We start from the raw sequence: 25171 nt of genomic DNA on the forward strand, positions 1-25171 counted from the left end.
TATAGCTACAGACTATAATTATTACTCCTCTTGTAATTTTTAAATCGAAAAAAAAGAACTTACATAGGTATTTCAATTAAAGCTACCTATTATATAAAAAAGGGCTAAACGTGAAGGTTGGGGTGTAAATAAAAGTACAGTTTCTTGGCATAATTGTAATTAATTTTTATTTGATTTTAAGTAACAAAAGATTTCGTCCACTTTCTAAAATCTTAAACGGGAACGCTAGACAAAGCGAAATAATCATAAAACGAAATTACTTACAAAAATATGTAATTTAATCATTATAATAAGTTTACACTTAACTAAAAAAAATCAATTACAATATCACATTTCTACTTACAATAGATAGATATTGGCGATCTTTAAACCCTTAAACCAATTATAAACGAAAAATTTGGGATAAAACTCTCGGTTTAATGTCATGTCGTTGAATACTATACATAAGAAGTGCAATCACTTATTAATAACAATTCGGAAGAGATAATATTGCCGTAGTTTACAATAAAAACAATGTTTCATTTGTACAAGAACTAAATTAGCATTTGGCTAACTTTGTGACGCGACAGACAGCTTCGGGACAGCGGCACAATCACAAATAACCACAACCTAACAATTCGTAACCTAAAAGATCAATAGCAAACAAATTTAGACAAATTATTCTCAAAAATATTCCTCACCCTTTCATTTCCTATCACATTTCCATTTACCTACTAGAATTGATTCACAATTTCGAAATAAAAAAAAATCAACAATGTTCGTATACTTTAAATTATTCTAATTCGACCACGATCATTAGACAATTTTATTACAAGATCAAATAATCAGATTGAATACGTATTGTCTAATATTCTTCGTCGGTATTCATAAAAAATAACGAAAAATACCAACATTAAGTACGATCCACAGTTGAAAATAATCTAGACGTCAATAAATCCCAAACAGAAGTAATTGACGACAAAGTAATTCCTTTAAAGCAATCAGACATCTTAATATATCGTCTAATATAATTGAGCATAAGCATTTTAGACTTAAACAAAATGTAATAAATTTAAGTTTCAAAAAATTGCCTCATATTTACAAAATATATACAAATTGCGATTGATTACAAAGATGTGGAAATAAAAGATTTTGGCAACCCGTCAGTAGTTTATAAAATTATCATACAACGCCATCAGAAAATGTATTCAGCCTTCAGAACCATTGAAACCTGCATTAATATTCATATTGCTTGCTTTAAAATAAAAGAAAATATTTGAGTTAATATCCTTGACCAAGTTAACCTTGAACACAATATTAATATCACAAAAACAATGTACTTAATTTAATAATGATAAATAATTTTTATGTAACCATCGTAAACATTCGGCATTGTATGCTAACATTGACTTTGAAAGTACACCGTTTGAATTCATCATAAGGGAGCTGAAGGAAGAGCACATTTTCCAAACAAGGTAAAATACTTAAAGTGCAAAAGAAGAAAAATAAAGCTAAATAAGATAATAATCGATCTAAGTAGGAACTGAGTGCAAAAGTGTTCACAGAGATCCGTATGGTCCTAAACCAGGCCATAAAAATGCAAAAGAAATATACGCTCCAGTTAGGTATCTATTAGATAAAAATCGTTCTATCGATATTGTTGCTATTTCTTATCAGGAACTCTGAGATTTTGTTAACATTATTTAACATTAAGTCCTCAATATAGAACTTGCAGAAATTTTTAAAACTCTTAAAATGTGCATTAAAATTATTCATTGTACATATAATATGTAAAATAATATTTGTATAACATTCAGTACGTTGAGTCATAACTACAAGACAAAATGTGATTAAAATTCACAGGACATCTAAGACGAGAATAATATTATGCTTGTTAAGCAATTTTATTATGCATTTATATTGTGTACTCTGTTCCTATCATTATGCTTGCTTGTTACATTATTGCTGACTACTCCTCCGTGCTAAAGATTAGTTTTCTTGAAAGCAATCAGTGCATCTCCTCCGAGCTCACGAACCATCCTATATTACATCACAATACCAAGTACAACCTTAGAATTGGGGGTAACTGTGCTTTGACGAGAACTAATCATTAAGCTACAACTTGTTAGATTTCTTGAAATCACATTTCGTACTCAGTAAATTTGTTATCTACTCGTATTCCGGAGTATTTATACACAATATCGATATAAGTCTAAAAATGTGAATTTCGCCTCACTAACGACAAAACATTTCCGTATTTTATACATAATACAACTGTCATGGAGAGCGAGATTCTAAATACTTTTTTAATATTCGTTATTTTATAGTCTAATAATACCATCGAAAGTATTAAATAGGCGTACCTACTAAGAAACGGCAAGATTTACTGCTTGTCTTTGTGAGAGAGGGAGTGAGGAAGAATGTGCTCAGCGGGCAAGAGGGCCGAAGGTTGATGCGCATAATTTCGGATCTGGTGAAGAGATATCAATTGGTTGGGGAAAGAGTTCGGCTGCTGCTTGCCCTGCTGGAAGTGGAGGGGGTCGTACAAGTAGGGTCGCGTGGGCAGGGCGCTGTGGTGCGAGAGCCCATTCAAATGAGGCGCCATGGAGTTGATCGGTGTAAACGCTGAATTCGCGGCCGACGAAACCGGGGGCTGAATGCGATCATCCTGGCTCTCGTGCTGAGCAAACAGTGCTCTCTGTTGTTGCAACTGTTGCTCATGGTGATCGTCGCTCTCTCTTTGTTGATGATAACCGCCTTCATCGGACATGTGCGCCGCAGAGTCGGGGCTTACTTTTGGCCAGTAGGGGTGGTCGACGAAAGGAGCCGAAGTGGGCGCGGCCGCTGCCAGGGATCTATTGAGCCCGCTCAGACCCAAAGCAGATATCGGTGGCCGCTTGTCGGCTCGCTCCGCATGCTTGTTCATGTGTTTACTTAAATACGTCTCTTGCGTATAACTCTTCCCGCAGTACTGGCAAATGTGCGTCTTCAAATGCTTCGACTCTTTGTGTTTCGGAATGTGTTCGAGGAGATCTTTCTCGTGCGTAAAGCATTTGTAACACGAGTTGCATTTGAACGGTTTGTCTGTTTGGTGGCAGCGGCTGTGGCTCTGCAAATTGGATAGTTGGGAGAACGCCTTGGTGCAGCCGATTTGAGTGCATCGATAGGGTTTGTCACCGGTGTGGGTGCGAATGTGCTGCTGCAGATGGGATAGCTGGGTGAACTTTCGCTGGCAGATCTCGCATCTGTACGGTTTGATACCGAGATGTATGCGAGAATGCTGCGCGAGGTAGGAGGAGTTCGCAAACGCTTTCGGACATTGGGTACAACGATAGGGTTTCGCTTCTCGTAGATGTATTTGCGTGTGCAGTTGCAAGTCCGCCTTTGAGCCGAACACCTGGAATGAAGAGAAACAATACGTTAGGTAACGTTTATAGTACAAACACGAGTGATTTGAAATAAATAAAAAAAAAAATAATGTGTCGCATATATCTGTGTTACATGCAAAGTGACATTTGAATTACATCAATGGTAATACGAAAATATACTATTACATCATGCATACTACCAACGAACAACATAGTCACGTTTACATTAATGTTTAAAATTCATCATTGGATTCATCAGAAAGTGATGTGCCCTTGAACGACATCCGCAGAGAGCCGGAACAAATCGTACTCGTTTTTTGGATCTTTTTATTTATCTAAGAGACTAACGCGGTAATAAACACAGGATGCCACCTTCACGGAGGTTTTCACGCACCTTGATTAAAGTAATAACCTCGATGTTAATTGAGTAAACAATTGATGTTAATACAGTTGTTTGTTTATTTCCTAAAGATGTATTCAAAACTCCATTGAATATATAATTGGTTATCCAGTCATTAAAGTTATAAGTAGGTATCTTTGCGCGTGCCATGTACGTGTTATAAAACAGAATGCCGGTACGCTTTGCACATTCAAAAGGTTGTTTCGGTACGCCATTGATACTTATTGTGATATTCCAAATTAGTTTCTAAGTTAAAAGTGATGCGTCATCCTATCGAGACGTTATTCGCTGTCCGACAATGAAACTGTGGACCACGTTCCTTTGGGCTACGAAATATATCGCTGACAATAGACGAGTCATTCTCGAATATCTATTATACTCTTTTAAAGCGGCGACGTCAATTTTAACCTTAATGTGATCTCAGATAGAACTTAAATTAGAATGTCAAATCAGATTGCATACCGTCGATAGCAGGCTAACAGCGGCTGTAGCTCGAGCCGCTGTCGATAAAGTTCTAAGTGTTACTGATTTTGAGCCCTGATCTAAGGAAGTTAGAGGTGATAGTCGCAAAGTCGTCGGTGACACTAATGCGTCTGTTTACTGGAGCTATAGGATTCAGTAGCACGTTGCATGACTAGTCAAAGTACGCGAGACACGATCGCGATTGGTCACAGCCTGAACATAATTAAAGTTTGGAGCACTATTTAATGGCATGAGGCTGGAAATTCGAGGTGGTGCCTGACTTTTAATGGGACTTCGTGAAGGATCCATTCGAAAGGAATCTGTGTTAAATTGATGTATTATACCGCTCCTTCCGCTCGATTTAAAATTGTTTTGCGTACTAAGAATTTATTCATGTTGAACAATTTCTTAGACGGCTGCCGCAGTGCGAAATTAAATAAGCAAAAAATATACTAAGACATCAGAACAGCAAAAAACATCGAACAAATTGGACGATTTGTATTAAATAAATTTATGGTGCACATTAAACACTTAATTGAAACGGATTGACAAAAAACACAGAAAAAGCGCGAATAAAACATGTAAAAAATCAAACAAAAACGGCGATAAGTTAAACAGATTATAACACATGATTTGTTGATTTAAAGACAATCTATGAGTCATTTGTTCACATGACGAGATTTTTTTAACTGTACGGTTTATACCGAGTGGTTTTATTAGATTTTGATGACCAAAGAGTGTCTTTAGATCCAAATCACCAACCTCGTGGTCCGAGGATGCCAACAAACCCCATTCGGTGGGATTGGTAGCGCTCCTCGGTATCCCATAACCGGAATCTGAGTCAGATGTGTCAGATATCGTCTTTTTCCTCCCGCGTCTTTCGCCCGGGACCTGATCGATGAAGTAAATTTGGATTTTGTTGCCAATTATCGTGATTTGGGTGAGATGATTCAAGTTGATCACATTTTGAACGATCTAATGATATTTTAAGTGATGGTTATATGAAATTATCTTTCTTATACGTTAACAGTATTAATTTAAATGCTAATGAAAATAGGCTTAATGTAATAGATAATAAATTCTTGTGCCCTACTGTTCCGGAAATTTAAATATAATGTTTAATTATATAATGTATAGGCATTTATTTCAAATGAAAAAATACCGATGTAATTAAGTATTCAATGTATTCGTCGTGTATTTTAAAGTTATACAAGGGACACATTGTAAAATATGCAGTACTTTGTCACTTTTTCTGAGCGCATTAGCGTGAATTCCCGAACCCCCCAGCACTGCCTTAAGCATGACATGCTTAATCTAAGGGTTGATCCGAGATGAGATTGTGCAAACCCTTGTGGTGGACAGGGGGGTTGGATTAACGGCATTATTAAGCACTAGTCATTCATTATGACAGTTACGCTGACCCCTCGTTGGATAAGATTTCTGTTTTAAGCTTTTTACGTCTGTTGCCGTTTATTTTCTGTCCTTAACGACATGTGTTTTATTGTCCATAATATTATGTATAAGAGATTTAGATTTCATTCCTAGTACATACTTTTGACTGATTGCAACTTTTACGTCGCTACGTAAAGTGGAAGTCGTAAATTACATTAATACTTAATTCACTTAAATGTGAGTTTCAGGCTTCGAGTGTAGGTGGACTTTCCACAGAAAACTAATTTCCTTAAAACCTTTTTCCGTTACTGTTGTTTTTTGCCAAAATTAATAATCGTCAAGCACTTATCTAAGGGTCGAGGGATGCTCTAATAAGGCGTTTTTGCGGGTACGAATAAATCGCAGGATGTTTACTGTTTGTTTAAAATCTTATGTTTTATGGCTCGGCACTTTTTATGCTACCAATCATTTGTCAGTGTTTGCGAACATCTTTGTTAAAAGATTATATTGTATTGATCCGTTTAGATACTAATTATAATGTGCAAGTTAGGAATAGTGTCTAGTACCTAGTAGTAGACAACTGGCTCCTTTGTTTTTAATTTCAGGGAAGAGAAGTATATAAAATACTAGCTTACCGCCCGCGGCTTCGCCCGCTTTGTCTAAAACCTAATAAATTATATACTAAAACCTTCCTCTTATAAAAAACCGCATCAAAATCCGTTGCGTAGTTTTAAAGATTTAAGCATACAGGGACATAGGGAAATAGGGGCAGAGAAAGCGACTTTGTTTTATACTATGTAGTGATAGTGATAGTCATATTGTTTTATCATAGTGTTAATATTTTGATCTTTACAAAAATATAAAAAATAATGATCTAAAAACGTATCGTGTTGAAAATAATTGATGAATATATTTAGAAGATAAATTAAAATCAATTAGTCCTCCCTTTGATATGTTAAGACAACTTTTAAATTATAAACCGATATTAACCTATATCCAAGAATGACGTACATGCAAATAAATTAATTAAAAGATAACATTTTACAAAAAGATGCGTCACTAGATGTCCTAAAAATATATGTTAAAAATAGATATTGTTGAGAAAGAAATGCAATTAAAGTTTTTATAATCTTACGAAATATGAGTGTTTATTTTAATCCACTCAAATGTGTTGAACACTGTTACACTATACATTGGCTGAATACCATAATATTTGCGATTTGGTAAAACTACAGGATAAAATTGCTTGCAGAACTAAAAAGTATGTAGGTAGCTAGGTACCTATAGGATATAAACATCTTATATATAAAATTCTCGTGTCACAATGTTAGTCTGCATACTCCTCCGAAACGGGTGGACCGATTCTCATGAAATTTTCTGTGCATATCGGGTAAGTCTGAGAATCGGCCAACATCTATTTTTCATATGTACCACGGGCGAAGCCGGGGCGGACCGCTAGTTTTTCTATAATAATTAAGCTGCCTGTTTTTAAATACCGTTTCTTATAGTGAAGCGCTAAAAATACATTTTAAATAGTCAAACCTTTTTTTTATAATTATTATAATCAAAAATAGAAATGTGTTGTTAAATTTGACTAACAGTAATGAAAAAATATATTTATATAATAATCTTTAAAAACCAATTATGTAGAAACAAAACGTTCAAATGTAAAGGAAGTAAATAAAATAGAGCTTGTAGTATTTAAATATTTTAATTGAAAAATTAATTGGGACTTATCGCTTGGTAAATAATTTGGAATAAATATTAATGGGAGTTAAAACCGGTTTAAAGGAGGACATTTTTGTTTGCAATAAGTCTTGACTCACATGTGCTGACAAATTCGTAGGTATACCTATCTTATAATATATATAAATCTCGTGTCACAATGTTTGTACTCAATGGACTCCTAAACCACTTAACCGATTATAATAAAATTTGCACACCATGTGCAGTTCGATCCAACTTGAGAGATAGGATACTTTATACATGTGGGTACCACGGGCGAAGCCGGGGCGGACCGCTAGTGTATAATAGCTTCTCGTGTCACAGTGTTTGTAACCAAACTCTTCGAATCGGCTTGACCGATTTTTGATAATGAAGCTTTTTGTGTACGTTCGGTAGGTTTGAAAATAGTTCAAGAAATATTTTTTACCCCTGCCCTGTGATAAAGGTCCGGGCACGATAATTTATATACCTACAGAAAAAATGAATACGAAAAATAAGTGGATATTCCACCTAATATTAATTACTTAATACTTCTAAAAATAAAAAATACACCACAAAAATTATTAAATTTAAGACAGTCAAACCCGGATTTGGAATTAATTACTCATGGCGTTAGGTACTTGAGAATTTGAACAATTATTTTTAAGTATAGATTTATTTTTAAATTTTAAATTTGAAGGTTGAAATAGAGGTTGCAGGTTAAGGCCTGTGTACATCCGTTGAGAATTATTGTAATGATGGAAATTATCTGAATTATGTTGGAAACTTGTATGGAATACATCTCATAGAAAAGTGGTAACCAGTATAAATAGACCTGGTTATTGTATGCCAATACTTGAGTGGCGGAGACCAAGCTTCATCTACAATAATGTTAAGTTTTATTATTTACTTCTATTTATGCCAGAAATAATGTTAAGGTTCATCATATTATATTACCATGTAGTTTTCGAGTAAATAAGTTAAATAAGTAATTCCGAATAACCTTTTTTTTTCAAGTGGGGAAATCTAATGCCAAAAGTTAAGAAAATATGTATATAAAACCCTACTAATATTATAAATGCGAAAGTAACTCTGTTTGTCTGTCTGTCTGTTACGCTTTCCCGCTTAAACCTCTCAACCGATTTTGATGAAATTTGGCACAGACAATCTTTAGACCCTGAGAAAGAACATAGGCTGCCTTTTAACAACACACCACGCGGGCGAAGCCGCGGGCGGAAGCTGCTAGCGGAAGTTATATATACTGTGAGTCAGAAACTTAGAATTGTCGTATAAATATTGTTATTTGTTAACTAGCTTTCCTATGTGTATATGTAGTAATAAGTAGGCAGTCCTGATACTTATTTTTTTGGAGAACAACTCATACTTACAACCTAGTTAATATAAATAATGGACAATGGTATTCAAATAACCAAATTGATTATGTGACAATTAAATAATTTCATAGTTTAAATTATTAATGTAGTTTAGTTTTAAATTATTATATATGTATGTTAGACTGTAAGGTATTTATTCTATGGGTCTGTACAATTTATTGTCTGTTACCTGAAATAAATAAATAAATAGTTTAAATTAACTTTGTAACGTAAGTACTTAATTGTAAATAGTAATTTTGTTTGTGTTTTTGTTTTGCTCGAATTTTTTTTCATGCCTTCGCCACATTACTACATAGCCTTGCTAATTGTGGAGGAGATTACAATGTACACGAACTAAGAAATAAGCAGACAATTATGAAACTAATAAAAATAAATAACTAATTTATTTGTTGCACATAAAATTGTAAATACTTAGGTATCAAAAAAATTACATTGGGCACTTTTGTTTTCCTTACGAACTAGATCGCACTACATTTTTTATTATTTTGCAGTGATATTAAATTGTCAAAAATAGTAGATCTTTTGTATGCGAAAGCGTATATATTTCATTATGATGAAAATTAATGATTAGAATATAATTACACAATTAAAGGTGAAAGGTGATTGTCACATGGCTGATTGTCAATAGAATTATTTAAAAAAAATGATAATGTACTCATTAAATTTATTTGACCTTTAATTATGTGTGTACATGTCGTGGCCATATCGTAGATTTGCTCATTTCATGATATGATCGATCATTTCGTGAAATGGTCGCATTTCATGAAATGCTCGAATGTCTATTGGCCACATCATGATGTGGTTTGGGCAGATCAATGATAAGAAATCGTTTCTCGATATGGCCAACTAAACGCGCGGTTTTTTCATGAAATGATCAAAATTATTTGATCATATCATAAAATAGTTACATTAATTATTGGTAGAGGCGCTGCAAGCGCTGTGTTTATGTGATAAGATGGCGGCCGCTGGCAAAAATTTAATTATTCGCAATTTAAAACTTCATAGTTCGTTTTATTACAATATGAAGAAAGTCATAGCAAATAATTTACGACGAAGAGGTTCGAGTACTATGGAAAATGCGGATATCTTATATTGAGGAAAAAATGCGTCTTAAATCCTTTACATAAATATATTTATATATCCTATGTTATTATAATTGTTCCTTTTTTTAAAAAGCGATTCGCTTCTGGCACTCGCCGGCCGCTACCGCGGCACGCTCGCTTTGCTCGCTCGGCTCGTGCGTTCTTTATTAAAGTCTAACCTAACCTAACCTAAATGTTTTCTATTGCAAAAACCATTCGCTTCTGGCATTCGCCGGCCACTGCCGTGGCACTAACTTATATGACAATAAACAAGTTCTAAAAATATTCAGAATTTTTTAATGTTTTATGGACTTTATATATTTTATACGATCTGGCCAAATGTGGATGACCATATCGTGAAACGTTGACGATTTAACGATCTGATCAAACCATGTTGGCCATTTCATGAAATGCGACCATTTCGTGAAATGGCCACTCATATCATGAAATGATCAAATCTACGATATGACCACGACATACATACTGAAGAATCCTAGTTGGGAGCTCATATTATAATCATCTTGACAAGAAAAAAAATTATGTAGGTTTAATTGATTATTATTATTTATTAGATACCTATAGATCTAATTCCCTGAATGAAATGGATTCTACAAACACAACATTAATATAAACTACTAGCGGTCCGCCCCGGCTTCGCCCGTGGTACATATGAAAAATAGATGTTGGCCGATTCTCAGACTTACCCGATGTGCACAGAAAATTTCATGAGAATCGGTCCACCCGTTTCGGAGGAGTATGCAGACTAACATTGTGACACGAGAATTTTATATATAAGATAAAGAAACAATAATCGTTAGATACGATGATGATATAGGCTCATGGATTAGAAACCTGTGTATTTTTAAATATAGAAACAACACAACAATAACAGATTTCAACTTAGGTATTATCAGGATTTTGATTACCCAATAAGCATTATAATAAAAAAACTAATAACTTAATCTATAACAATTCAAGCGGTTATAGATAATAATTTTAACCTTCCACAGATTTCTATAAACCTTATTATATCATTTATACTAAAGCCATATTTTTTGTATCGACCTCAGATGGCAAAAAATTGTCAATGTCATATCCAATCATGCGTCAAATATTGGTGCAATGGTCGAAAAAACCGTATAATCTAAGTAAGAAGCGAGAAATCAGCGGTTACTAAATCTTTTCTATATCCAATCGATGTTATATTTATGAAATAATTAGCAATGTTTTGATTCGTTCTAATTTGATTGAAATACGGCCAATTTGTTGGGGAACTAATCGTTCACCCTTCTCTATGATGTCGCAGAAATGTTTTGAAATTTTAACTTTATGGGATATCAAATGAATGTTTTGCCCAAACTTGTGTGAAAACATGTAATTATTGACCGATCGAGCTGAAATTTGTGATGCGATAGTCACCATGATATTGGCATCCAATAGGAAAGGATTTTGATAAATTATATCCCAAAGTGGAAAAAATAGGGGATAAGGTGTATCTAGTAACGATAATAAAACGTCATAATTTATGTGATAATTAAAAAAAAACTGTAGGGAAAGATTTGAGAAAGAAATATTCGAAAACCTTGCCTACCTCATCAACAACAAGTTGAAGAAAGTTGAAACATTCTGATCTACAAATGACTACCACATGTTCCTCCGATGTTGTAACCTCTTGATAGTCGATCCATTACCACTCCTAGAATTCAACTAATTAATGTAAAAACTAATTGAAACGTTGCATTAGGATATAGATGCAATATCTCAATTCGACGTATGGCCACAGTATATAGAAATACAGTAAAAAACAACAAAAAATGCACCTATTGGGCAAATAAAAACCATTTTGCTAGCTAAATCTTGATACATTGCAGTATTCAAATTAAAGAATTTTGTTTCACATATAAATGGGACAATTATGTGTGTATGCACTTGGATCTGAGTTAATTTCAATCTTCCTTTGCGATAGTTTAATGATGTTATTTGCTGGTTGGTTGATAAAAACTAGATACGAATATATTAGAGGTTTTTACGAAATCTGTTTCTGTTAATTAGGTGCAAATTTTTTGTATAAATTTTGTAGTTTTTTTTTTGTATATGATATGCATTATAAAATATATTAGTTAAGGATGTGTTTCAGAAGTGGGAACATATGTTATGGGAAACTATATTGATTACAATTCTGTCTCTACTTAAATTTGTGCTATAACAGGTAAAAACACGCCCATTTATTAATTTAATTGATTTTATGTATGATACGTGAGATCAATTTCTAATCATCACGTAACTTTTACCTAGATCGCATTCATTTTATAGATCTTATAACAATAACATAAATATTAAGTAACTCTTGCCCTTTGTTTCAAACCGGTCTTTTAAAAACTAAAAAACAAAATGCTAGAAATAGCTCTATCACACTATCATACGTTAGGACATAGATTAAAAAACATTTAGACACGACAGAATAAAATTATACCGACAGTTCGATAATTTAAATTTCGAGCGGGAAGCACGTGTCAAATGAAAAACGTTATTATAAAGTAACCGTTTTCCGCCACTTTGGCGTAAAGAAGCCAGCGACCAAGACCCACTTCAAAACCTACGAAATCTTGCAATTGTGATTTACAAATTCAGCGCTTAGTCCAAGGAGTTAAGATTCAAATTAACGGCGCCAAGCTGCCTTTTTTTACGTGCAATGATAGTTTTTTCCGCTTTTGTCACCCAAGCGACAGATAAAAAGTTTGAAATCGTGCTCCCGAATAAAAAAACCGTTTAATATTGGCATTGAACACGTAGCGCGGATTTGGGCGTAGAAATTGCTTTTAAAGCATTAATTTTGGTTGCTAGTTGTAATAACATTGGGTGATGCTACGTCTTCGTTTTTTTAACGGGTCACGAAACTCTTATTTTGATTGCTCGAAGAATATTAGTACATTACTAAGGCTAGACTAGCGGTTGATGTAATCGATTTGGCTTTAGACTTGAATAGAGCGCCTACGGTATATTTAATAGACATGATAGGTAGACCAATAATTAGATTACGTAGGCGTGATAAACTTATTTAAGAAATATAGAAAAGAAAATTATACATATTTGTAAACTATATAAAAAATCGTTCAAAATATTTTACATTCTTGGAGTAATCGAATGAATGAAAGTTTTTATTGAAAGTTACTGTGATGAAAAATTGTAATAAAATTCAATTTAAAAAACACGCAGAGGAAATTATTAACACTACACAATATTGGATGGATCGCGTCGTCAGTTTGGGTTCCAGGATCCATTAAGATTTCCGCCCGGTGTCCTGAGATGCGCGGGAGCATCTATATTACTTTATCACCAAACAATATAAGCGTCAACGATTGAGCAAGAGATTTTACGCCGTAATCCCCAGGGTATAAGGGTTGTTATTGCGCAATGCATTTTTACAAGAAGTATCCCTGACATTAAAACAATATTGATTTTATAACCAACAGCTTATAGATCAATTTCGTTTGCTGTACTCCCGATAATTGTGCGGCGAACGTATTAAGCCCTGTGGGTGCAATTTTGACATTTAACAACACATTTATAAGGTCCCAATTTACGTGCAAACGATGCAAATTTCGCAGAATCCGTTCAGGTTGTTTGGTATCACTCATTTTTATAGTGGTTTCGAGATAATGGTATTGATTTACCACTACAGGGGTATCTTTAGAAATCTGTAATACTTTGTACGTAATATTCTGATCCCAGGGCTATGTTGTTTCACGTTCAATGCAAATTTCACTTGAGCACGCATTATGTGAGCTATTTAGTTGGTTGAACAAAATGTCGGCTTATTACTTAACCATATTTTATTTATTTTTTCTTAGCTTAGGAAGCAAACAAAATATTTAAAGATAACAACGGAAGAAAATTATAATATATACGTAACCTTAAACTAAATCGGCTGTCTTATCTTTAATTTTATTTAGAGCGATTTCTTTAGACTCAATATTATTATCAATTAAGATAAATAGATGTTATTTGGAATTCATTTCGGAGATAATACAAATGTAGGCAATTGTAAAAAATGTCTGTATTTTTTGTAGATAATATGAGTTATTAAGTATGAGATATTTTTTTTTATTTTATTTATAAGCACTATCCTATGTATTTTATTCCAATCATTACTTGATATACATGTGTATTTAGTATATTTACATACCTACAGAAAAAAAAATATAATGTGTATTGCAGATTTTATATCTGTGCCGTATCTATTTTTTTAAACTATGACACTTACGACGTAAGAGACAGGTGGTACAAATAAACAGCCGTTTATTCCACACACGTATTATCGACGGTTGACGCTAAACTACTGTTAAATAATTACTGTTACAATTGAAACTTAATAAAAACATTAATGTTTTTATGGCTTTTAAAGTTAATATTTTTACCCTATTTTAAAAAATAATATGTGCATGTGTACTAATAACATAAATTAATGAAATTATTAGTTTAGACCGTGTTTCATGAAATAACTGATAGGTATTATTAAATATGAACTTTTCTTCGATACATGCTAATTATTTTTACGTATTTTATTTACCAATTTATTATTCCGTTAATCTATTCTAATCACTAAAAACTACAAAAATATCTTATTATTAAAGTAGCTGTTTAGAATGGTTACCTATCTTAATCTCGAATTTTAATATTCCGAATATCATAATCCAGAAAACGTTTGGACATTTTTTCATAATCCCGAATTTTAAAATTTCGAAGTTTTGTTTGCCATATAATCGCAACTCCGAATTTCATTTGCCCACTTCTTTATTTGTACGACGTTTTACAATCCAGACGAATGAGTTCCAGACATACGAAATCTAAATGCACAAAATCCAGATGACCGTAATCCATATGCACGAAAGCCAGATTTTTAAAACACAAATTTTTGGAATACAGTTAATTGATATCCAGACAAACAATATCCAGATTTTTGAAATTCAAATAAACGATATCCAGCAAAACGTAATCCTTCCAGGGGGACGCAGCACGAACCTAACCTAACCTTCTGAATAGATTTTAACACTTTAACCTTTCTGTAATGGGCAAGTAAAACAATAGCGAGTAGGTTCTGGCACTCGCCGGCCGCTGCCGCGGCACGCTCGCTTCGCTCGCTCGGCTCGTGCGTAGGGACTAGGGGGTCACAGTTCAAACCTAACCTAACCTACTAAGTCGAATTTGACACTTAAACCGTTCTGTAATGGGCAAGTAAAACAATAACGAGTCGGTTCTGGCACTCGCCGGCCGCTGCCGCGGCACGCTCGCTTCGCTCGCTCGGCTCGTGCGTAGGGGGTCACAGTTCAAACCTAACCTAACCTACTGAGTCGAATTTGATACTTAAACCTTTCTGTAATAGGTAAGTAAAACAATAGCGAGTCAGTTCTAGCGTGGGGGTCGTAGTTCAAACCTAACCTACTGAGTCGACTTTTGACACTAAAACCGGTCTGTAATAGACAAGTAAAACAATAAATTTACTTACTGACAATGTTTATTTTCAGTCGATAGTAAAGGTATAATCACGATTGTATGGAAATCAAATAAAAATATTATGAAAATCTGGCAATAGTTTATCTGTTATACGATTATATGGGAACCAAATAAAAAGATTATGAAAATTTGGCAATAGTTTATTTGGAAAATGGTACGATGGGAAACAAAAAAAAGTATTTTGAGAATCTGGTATAACTATATCTGGATTATGAGAATACGGGAAACAAAAAAATACTTTTTAAAATTCTGGTTTTGGTGCATCTGGAAATTGATTCATCTGGGAAATTAAAAAAGGAATTTTAAAAATTTGTCATTCATTACATCTGTCTTTTAAAAGTTCTAACAACCGTTTTCGGGGTTTTAAGATTCGGGTAATAGAAATTCGAGTTTTTAATAGGTTACCGTTTAGAATACTCCATTCTTGACCAATCTGTTATTTTAAAAATAAAGATTAAGTCAAATATTTTAATGCATCTTCACCCTGGGAAGACTCTCATGCCACCTGGCCTTAAATTTTCTAGCATAAAATTATAAACGTCTGTCGGTCATTCAATTCATCCCCTATTATACACCCCCTAAACAGATGCAAAGGATCAAAACTAAAGCTAATATAGAAATCGATAAATCAAAACACAATACGTTGCACAACTAAAGGAAATCACCCAAAAAAAGTTTCCGTGGATGCGTAAAAATCTTTCCCACGAGGCCTTAAGGAACTTCGTCAAACGAAAAACAGCTGTATGCCTATGAATTGAGGTCTATTTTCTATCGAGTTTGTGTAAAGTTGAATGGGATACACAATTTTATTATGTGCGGGTGTTGGGAACTTTATTCAAAGGGAATAAGGTTGATTTTTGTTTGTATTATGTTCGGTTTTCAAGTGTCACCTGCAGGGTCGTGAGACAGGTCATAACATCCCTCTTAGAGCATCCTGTTCAAATTTCAAAGAAATTTCGCGTGATTTTTAAACGATTTTGTGATGTTACGCAATTTAATGTGCGGAAATAGAGTTTTAAAGCCATAGACTGCACAGGAATAAGTCACATGGGATTAATTTTGATTTGAATACTTAAGAGGCGGATATATTTGTTTGTTGTGTGTAATACAGTATTTAAGAATGCACTTTATCATTGAAATTGTATTTCTATTGTAGTGAAAACCTTATAAATTTTCTTTTAAATTACACTTATATTTAAAAAGTTGCTAAGTACCTACTTTTCTTCTACATACTTGTAATAGTAAGGTATACATTTATATTTTTTTTATTTATTTCATTAATACATATATAATTTTAAAATTAATTTATAATTAATACACCTAAAAATAATTGGTTCATTTATAATGTGCCGAATTCAATCAGCTACAACGTTAATTTTAATTATTTGGGTTTTATGAATAATAAATTGGTTTATTATAAAGTTCATATCTAGTGTAATAATATGTAGAATGTTAGAAATTAGAATTAGTAAAAACTCTAACGTTTATTATTCTTTCATAAAAAATTCTCTAAATTAAATCAATGTTATATTCATAGCTCATAAACCTACATACGGTAATGAATCTCATGTTATATGAAAATCTTGACAAAAAATCACACTGACCTTCTGTTCAACTTTTTACTTGTATTTTTAAGATGGGCTTTTTTTGTAAAAAGTTAGTATTTGAGCAAAGTAAGGCTTCAAACAGGTGTTATATATATGGGTCATATGGTCATCTGGTCAATTGGACCACCAGGAATCGGATGAACAATTTCATGGGAGAGTAGCTTTTGCTGGAAGCCTGAGCTTTACTGAAATGTATCATAAACTGTCCATCTGTTACGGAGATTTTGCATATTTTTAAGCAATTAAAAGGATGCGACATCCTTTTTATTACATGAAGCTGATTCTTTGGCTTCTCATGAGTTTGTGATTCACCTGCAGTTTATGAATTATTATTAACAATTAAGTTTTAATTTTAATACAAGTTATAGTTAAATTATTTTCCCAAATACTTTATTTAAGTATAAGAAAATGATCTAATGTAACAGATTCTAATGAAAAAATTATCAATGTGGTAAAAAAAGTAGTATTTTTAAATGGTAACCTATTAAAAACTCGAATTTCTATTACCCGAATCTTAAAACCCCGAAAACGGTTGTTAGAACTTTTAAAAGACAGATGTAATGAATGACAAATTTTTAAAATTCCTTTTTTAATTTCCCAGATGAATCAATTTCCAGATGCACCAAAACCAGATTTTTAAAAAGTATTTTTTTGTTTCCCGTATTCTCATAATACAGATCTCATTATACCAGATTCTCAGAATACTTTTTTTTGTTTCCCATCGTACCATTTTCCAAATAAACTATTGCAAAATTTTCATAATCTTTTTATTTGGTTCCCATATAATCGTATAACAGATAAACTATTGCCAGATTTTCATAATCTTTTTATTTGATTTCCATACAATCGTGATTATACCTTTACTATCGACTGAAAATAAACATTGTCAGTAAGTAAATTTATTGTTTTACTTGTCCATTACAGACCGGTTTTAGTGTCAAAGTCGACTCAGTAGGTTAGGTTTGAACTACGACCCCCACGCTAGAACTGACTCGCTATTGTTTTACTTGCCTATTACAGAAAGGTTTAAGTATCAAATTCGACTCAGTAGGTTAGGTTAGGTTTGAACTGTGACCCCCCATGCACGAGCCGAGCGAGCGAAGCGAGCGTGCCGCGGCAGCGGCCGGCGAGTGCCAGAACCTACTCGCTATTGTTTTACTTGCCCATTACAGAAAGGTTTAAGTATCAAATTCGACTCAGTAGGTTAGGTTAGGTTTGAACTGTGACCCTCTACGCACGAGCCGAGCGAGCGAAGCGAGCGTGCCGCGGCAGCGGCCGGCGAGTGCCAGAACCGACTCGCTATTGTTTTACTTGCCCATTACAGAAAGGTTAAAGTGTTAAAATCTATTCAGAAGGTTAGGTTAGGTTCGTGCTGCGTCCCCCTGGAAGGATTACGTTTTGCTGGATATCGTTTATTTGAATTTCAAAAATCTGGACATTGTTTGTCTGGATATCAATTAACTGTATTTCAAAAATTTGTGTTTTAAAAATCTGGCTTTCGTGCATATGGATTACGGTCATCTGGATTTTGTGCATTTAGATTTCGTATGTCTGGAACTCATTCGTCTGGATTGTAAAACGTCGTACAAATAAAGAAATGGGCAAATGAAATTCGGAGTTGCGATTATATGGCAAACAAAACTTCGAAATTTTAAAATTCGGGGTTATGAAAAAATGTCCAAAGGTTTTCTGGATTATGATATTCGGAATATTAAAATTCGAGATTAAGATAGGTAACCTTTTTAAATACATTCCCTAGCTCTAATGTGAAGCTTCACAAGCAAAACGAATTATCGTACTACCTTAAGTATCTTGTAAAATGATACTAAAACAGCATAAAAGCTTTTCCAAGCAATCTGAAGTGAAACAGATCACGATAATCCCGTACCCACTATATCATTTAAATTTTCTCGAGATAAACGTCTTGTCCGAGTTTATCTATGCTAATTGAGGGTAGTAATTTATTATTTTGTGCCCTAACCTTAGGTAATGTTATAGTTTTGTATTTAGATTGCGTCTGCTGCTTTAGAATATATAATATGATTTTTGGCTTTCTAACTCGATAAAAGGGCTATCTAACACCGAAAAAATTTTTTAATCGGACAATCGTTCCTGAGATTTAGCGCGTTCAAACAAACAAACTCTTCAGCTTTATAATACCTATGTATAAGTAAAGATAATAAGATTCATATTATGTGATGTTCGTCAGTTTATTAATTTTATAAATGACTATTGAGCTTTTTAAATACCATGGAGCTTTATTGTATTTCGCAAATCTAGTGACGCGTTGAAGTCTTAACAATATTATACAAATAAAAAAGCAATATTTCCAAATGAATGTTTATGTAACTCGTCCTGTTATCCTTTTAGTGTTTACTCTTCACTACATAGTATAAAACAAAGTCGCTTTCCCTGTCCCTATATGTCCCTATGTATGCTTAAATCTTAAAAACTACGGAACGGATTTTGATGCGGTTTTTTTAATATATAGAGTGATTCAAGAGGAAGGTTTTAGTATATAATTTATTATGTTTTAGACAAAGCGGGCGAAGCCGCGGGCGGAAAGCTAGTAAGGCTATAAAACAGATCCATAAGAATGTAATTATTCAGCTAAAACTCAAACAGTACGTGTCATCGATTCCACTTCACCCCAAAATCATAATTTATAGTTGAAACTAACCCTTGGCATAATTAATTTCTCCCAAATGGCAAGTGCAGGTTAGAGGCTAGAGCAAACCACCTAGTCATGTTTAGGGTACGAATTTATTACTGTGGGGTAACTATTTTTTGTTAGACACCTGAAAACTTAAACGGGATAAAATCGTGATTTTTTCATATCATTATGATACCTACGTTACGAACTTAGACAAATAAGTAGCCTGACCGTGACCATGAAGTGTTTTACATTTTATTTAAAAAAAGTTGCAGACCATAACTAATACTATTTAATTATTTATCATATGTACATTTTTTTACGACTGGGTGGCTAAAAATAAAATATATTATTTAACTTCATAACGTTTTTTGCATGTAAATAATGGATTGATGGAAAAGACCATTAATTTAAAATGTTGTAATATGTAAAAATGGACAAATGCGTTTATAACACATGCGTATATAAAAATATTTTAACTAACACTAAATAATTATAATAGTTTAAAAAAAATAAAAAACACGCTTTTAGTTCGGTTTTCTATAAAACGCGTGTTTTTTATTTTTTTTTAACTATTATTTATTTTATCAAATTAGTGTATTGTCATCGGTCCTAAATAAATCTACAAAGTTTGAACGAAATCTGGCCGTTTAAAGTGGGTCAAAATCGCGCCCAAAGAAGTCGGTTACAAACATACAGGTGAAGCTAATAGGTATAAAGCGTGTAAAATAGACAATTTTACGATTGCATTATTTTCGACATTTCTATAGCGTCACAAAATGTAACCAATCTTAATATAAACTTTACATCTGTATGTAGAAAAAGCAAAATAGAACGTCTATTTTTTCCCATTAGCAAGTGGATAAACAATATTTATAAGTTACGTAACGTTCCAACTGACGTAGAATGGATGCGCTCGCGCCGGTCCCAAATATTACTAGCGATCTTGGCATTGAATGTTACAAGGTCACTCCGGATCGTGACGTCATCGTGCGTCCGCGCAGCTCAAACGATCATAAAAATTAAAAACTAGAAGCCAGGTTCGTATCTAATACCACAGACTAACTAATACTGATTTAAATCGGTTAAAAATAGTATGAACTTAATTATGAGAAAATGAAAATGAAAACTTTTAAATTACTGTAAAGGCTCGATCGATTTTAAAGAAATGCAATAAGTTACCTACCTAATTACACAGAAGAATTTTAGCTTATTATAGACTTAGGGCCGATTTTTCAATGCTTGGGATAAAAAAAATAAAGTATTACACGATAATATTAAAATGTCACGTAAACTGTAAAATACGGGTAATTACTAATTAGAATACGTTTTTTTATACATTATTCGACGAATAAAAATATAAATATTATGGGGATAAATACCTACATATTTTGCACTTTGTTACGCTCCGAGTAGATACTAAATAGCAATTTCTATACATAAAAAAATAGTAATTACTATTTAGGCTTTGGCTAGTTTTTTTGCTTTTCACGCTACGTAATTATATTTAAATATATTGTGCATAAATTTTCAATATAATTGGATATGTTAATTTTATATTTCGGTTCAGGAATGTCATTTTTTATAGATACGAGACATTAAAACTAGCTAAAACTAGCTTAAAATAAGCTATGACCTAGGTTTTATACATTTGTTAAACTAGGATATACAAATAAGCACTCTAAGGCCCGATTCAGTGCGACGCGGACCGTCCGCACGCGGACTAGGTTTTGCGTCCGTCGCGGATGATTTTGTCGTTCAGTGCGATGCGGATCGGGATCGACTTTATTGCACATTTGACGCAGCCGCCATGACAACGACAGTACTTTACATCCGCTCCGCGTGACTGTTGTCCGCCGAGCACTGAACAAATACATTAGAACCAGGCACCGTCCGCCCGCGGACATCCGCGGCGCGGAGGAGCGGCGCGGAGCGATTTCGACCGCGCGCGGATAGCTCTCCGCGACGCGGACAGCTCCGCGTCGCTCTGAACGCGCTGTAAGGTTTCATACATTTTACCGTCCGTCGCGGACGTCCGCGTAGGTCATCCGCGTCGCACTGAACAGGCCCTAAAGAGGAATAGCATATATTTTATTAACTACCTACCTATTCATATTGTTGTCTAAAACCCGTACGAATTAACTCGAGACGTTATTTTCAATGTAATATTATAAGAACCAAAATAAATAAAATAATGGAATATAATTCAAACTAAATAAGTACCAGTTTTACTTACTTTGGATAGTAATATTTTTAAGGAAAAACTTATATATCACACTAGCTACACTTCGCGGTTTCACCCGCATTGCTCCGCTCCTGTTGGTCTTAGCGTGATGATAATAATATAATATAGTCTATAGCCTTCCTCGATGAATGGGCTATCTAACACCGAAAGAATTTTACAAATTGAACCAGTAGTTCCTGAGATTAGCGCGTTCAAACAAACAAAATCTTCAGCTTTATAATATTAGTATAGATATGTCGCACTCCAGTCGCGTCTCAAGTTAACTCGTGTGGGTTATACAGTCGACCAAGACGATTAATTTACGACATACCCCAGAAATAACAAACTTAATTACTTAAGTTGTAAATATAAATGAATAATTGTTACGAAGGTGTGACAAACAATGCGACAATGCGACAATGTGACCATAAGATAATTATACCATGTGACGTTTCGGTTAGAGATATTTTGTATTGTAAATGATTTACTGCAAGTTGGCAACCCTATTTTATTCATTAGCGTCATCTGCGAAGTTTTGTCGAATGACGGAGAGTAATTATTTTAAATAGCCATGTTTCATGTATGGATAAAGATTAAATACTATAGAGACAATAATTAATAAATCATTATATTTGTATGATTAATTTTTATTTTTTGGCAATTTTATAAACCACATAGGTTAGAGAAGAGCCATTATTATAGATCAACATAATATTTTTAATCAAGAGTACCGTGCTCTTTTTAAAAAGGTTGTAAACTAAAGTTCATCGTAAAATATTACATGGATAGGGCTGTCACTCGTAGTTACTTCTTTTAAAATGCTAGATTATTAACTTGTTCCCGTAATGTATTTAAATTATTAGTAAAATATACACTTGAATAATGTAAGTAGGCATATATTACATAATTTAAACACTTATCTAGATACAAAAACTCGAAAATAAATAAATTGAAGACTAACATGGAAATTATACCTAAATAAGGCAATTAAAATTATTAATAACGTCATTAAAATATTTATGCTAGACAAAATTATTCAAAAAGTTGCAAATCGTTGACCATGACTCTTTCTTGACCGAGACCTCTTATACGAAAAATGGTCTATTTGAATTTTTTCGTCCGTTGCAATAAAGAAATTATGAAATCATTATTTTTAATCAAGGTCTGACTAGGAAATAAATAATTTCGTTTAACAATGACTGAGTACATAATTATTTTGTTCCTAACGTATTTAGAAATTCGATTGTACAGTCCACTTGATACATTTGGATACTAAAATATGATCAAAATATGGAGAGAATCCCTTTTTTTTTTCCAATAACTACTCAACCAATAATGTAGTTATAAGAAAATACGAAAACTATTACTGAAACTGAACTGAGAAAGACACACAAGTTCTATAACAAATATGGCCAATGCCCCAAAACACGATGCATGCTCAGATTTTATTGAGAAACAACCGAGAAACACCGTGCTTCGCCCGGGGCGTCTGTCAAAATAATTATATCAAGAAAATAAAGATAGTTGTATCGCGTGACTGTACACCGATTAGAGTAATTTCGTTACATCCCAAAATGGTGCATTATTACACTTATAAAAAAATAATAAAACACTATACCTACATTATAAAAATATGTACTTGACGTTTGACTGTCTTATAAGTTATAACTTGGTTATAACTAAGCAGTTGGTACCCCTGTAAAGCTGTACACTCACAAAGTTCCGAATATGTTTTGATTCGGTTTTATTACTCCTTTGATAGGTAATATTATGATTAGATTTCTTTGTATGTATAGCAATATTTCCGTTCGATAATACATATCTTTAAATAAGTACTAGTTTCGATTTCTAAAGGTTATGATAATTGCACTACTTCTCACTAATTGCAGACAATATAATAACAAACAATTTGTTTTTAACTTTGATACAACATCAAATTATTAGCTGTAGGCAAACAATTTTATTCAATCACTTCCTAAAATCTGCCTCACCCTTATCTCTAATACTTAAAGATCAATTTCAAACATCAGTGATTTTATCAATGCTTAATATTTTGGTTAAAAATTCAAGTATGTCCGTAGTTATGATGACGCAATAACTAACACGCTAGTAATGGTTGGTGTCAATCAAAATTACAGAGTGTATCCATATAATTTCAGTTGGCACTACCATGGCCAGGGGAAAATCTTCCTTATTACTATTAAGGTAAGATGTTCTTGTAAAGTTTAGGCTGTATAACAACTTTTTGACTGTTTCTACGAAACGGCTAAGTTCATGAAGGGGGGAGGTGACTGTAATTACATCGCGTTTCGGCTCGAATTTTCAATATTTAATTCCTTTAAATTTATTCTCATTCCGAAAATAGATAATGATTACTTAGCAATTTTTTTTTTCTAACAGCAATGAATATTCATCACGGCTTTGTGTAATGTCTACTGAAACTGAAATAGGTAATATGTATCTATATTCAACAATTTGACATTGATTAGAAATTTCGAAATAGCACAGAGTAAAATATATACAAAGTCGTAAAAGACCTACCTGATTCTAAAACATATTTCCTGTTGTGACAAATTTATAAAAATGTGGAATAATAAACAAATTAAATCACTAATGACATTTAATATGTATCAAGGAGTCAATGAACTTATAAAAAGTTGTTTAATTAGATTAATATAACTGATACAGATACACAAAAAAATATTCAAATGACAAGTCTGGTGCACGTTGACATTGAACGCTTGTAGCGACAGATTATAAAATCAACAGATAAAAACGATTTGTTTTGAATCAATAGTCGAGGAAATCTCACCACGTGCGTTGACATAATTAATAGTCTTGTGTAACTGATACACACTGCACTTTTATTACGCATGTTTATTTTACGGTAAAAAATTTCAGAACACTTTCTGTGCCTTTTAATTGTACACATTGATCATTACACAAATAGCATAATGATATATTATTTTTATTAATTAATAACTCTTTCGAGTATTATAAAACGCTAATAAATCCAAGCTTTCCATTGCTACTCACATGCTGGTAACTAATCAAATCAATAGATAAAAAAACTTGATCTGTTTCGCGCGCAAATCGGTTGCGCTCGGCGTCCGTCGAGAAGCCGAATTGGATTCAAGGCCGCATTCCAATTTCAAACCATTGTCAATGTCACCATTCAGCGCACATGATAGATGTTGCTTTTGGCGCGTAAACGTATTTTTTTTAAAAACGTTTCGTAATAATTCTAATTATAACAATAAACAAAATGGCAGGAGAAATTTCCCACGCAAAATAAAATCGTGCCTCAAAGTAAAGATCGTAATAAATATGGATGATGCATAAAGGCTATATTGTTAACACTATCATCGACATATTATTTCTTGTTTCGCGTA

At 33.3% G+C, this 25171-nt stretch overlaps 1 protein-coding gene across 3 annotated transcripts in view; it reads right to left on the reverse strand.

Annotated features, from left to right (window-relative positions):
• Positions 1-1156: 1156 nt before the first annotated feature.
• Positions 1157-25171, reverse strand: part of LOC149897881 (zinc finger protein rotund-like) — a 157985-nt gene continuing 133970 nt past the window's right edge. For all 3 annotated transcript variants that reach the window (XM_090115977.1, XM_090115978.1, XM_090115976.1), the window contains one exon: positions 1157-3376. In XM_090115977.1, the coding sequence (XP_089972103.1) occupies positions 2363-3376 (1014 nt within the window). In that variant the 3' untranslated portion in view covers positions 1157-2362. The remainder of the gene's footprint in view (positions 3377-25171) is intronic.

Source organism: Colias eurytheme, chromosome 24 (assembly GCF_061535395.1).
Source record: "Colias eurytheme isolate Ceu_HAF_F1 chromosome 24, ilColEury1 Martin Lab GWU primary, whole genome shotgun sequence".
NCBI lineage: Eukaryota > Metazoa > Arthropoda > Insecta > Lepidoptera > Pieridae > Colias > Colias eurytheme.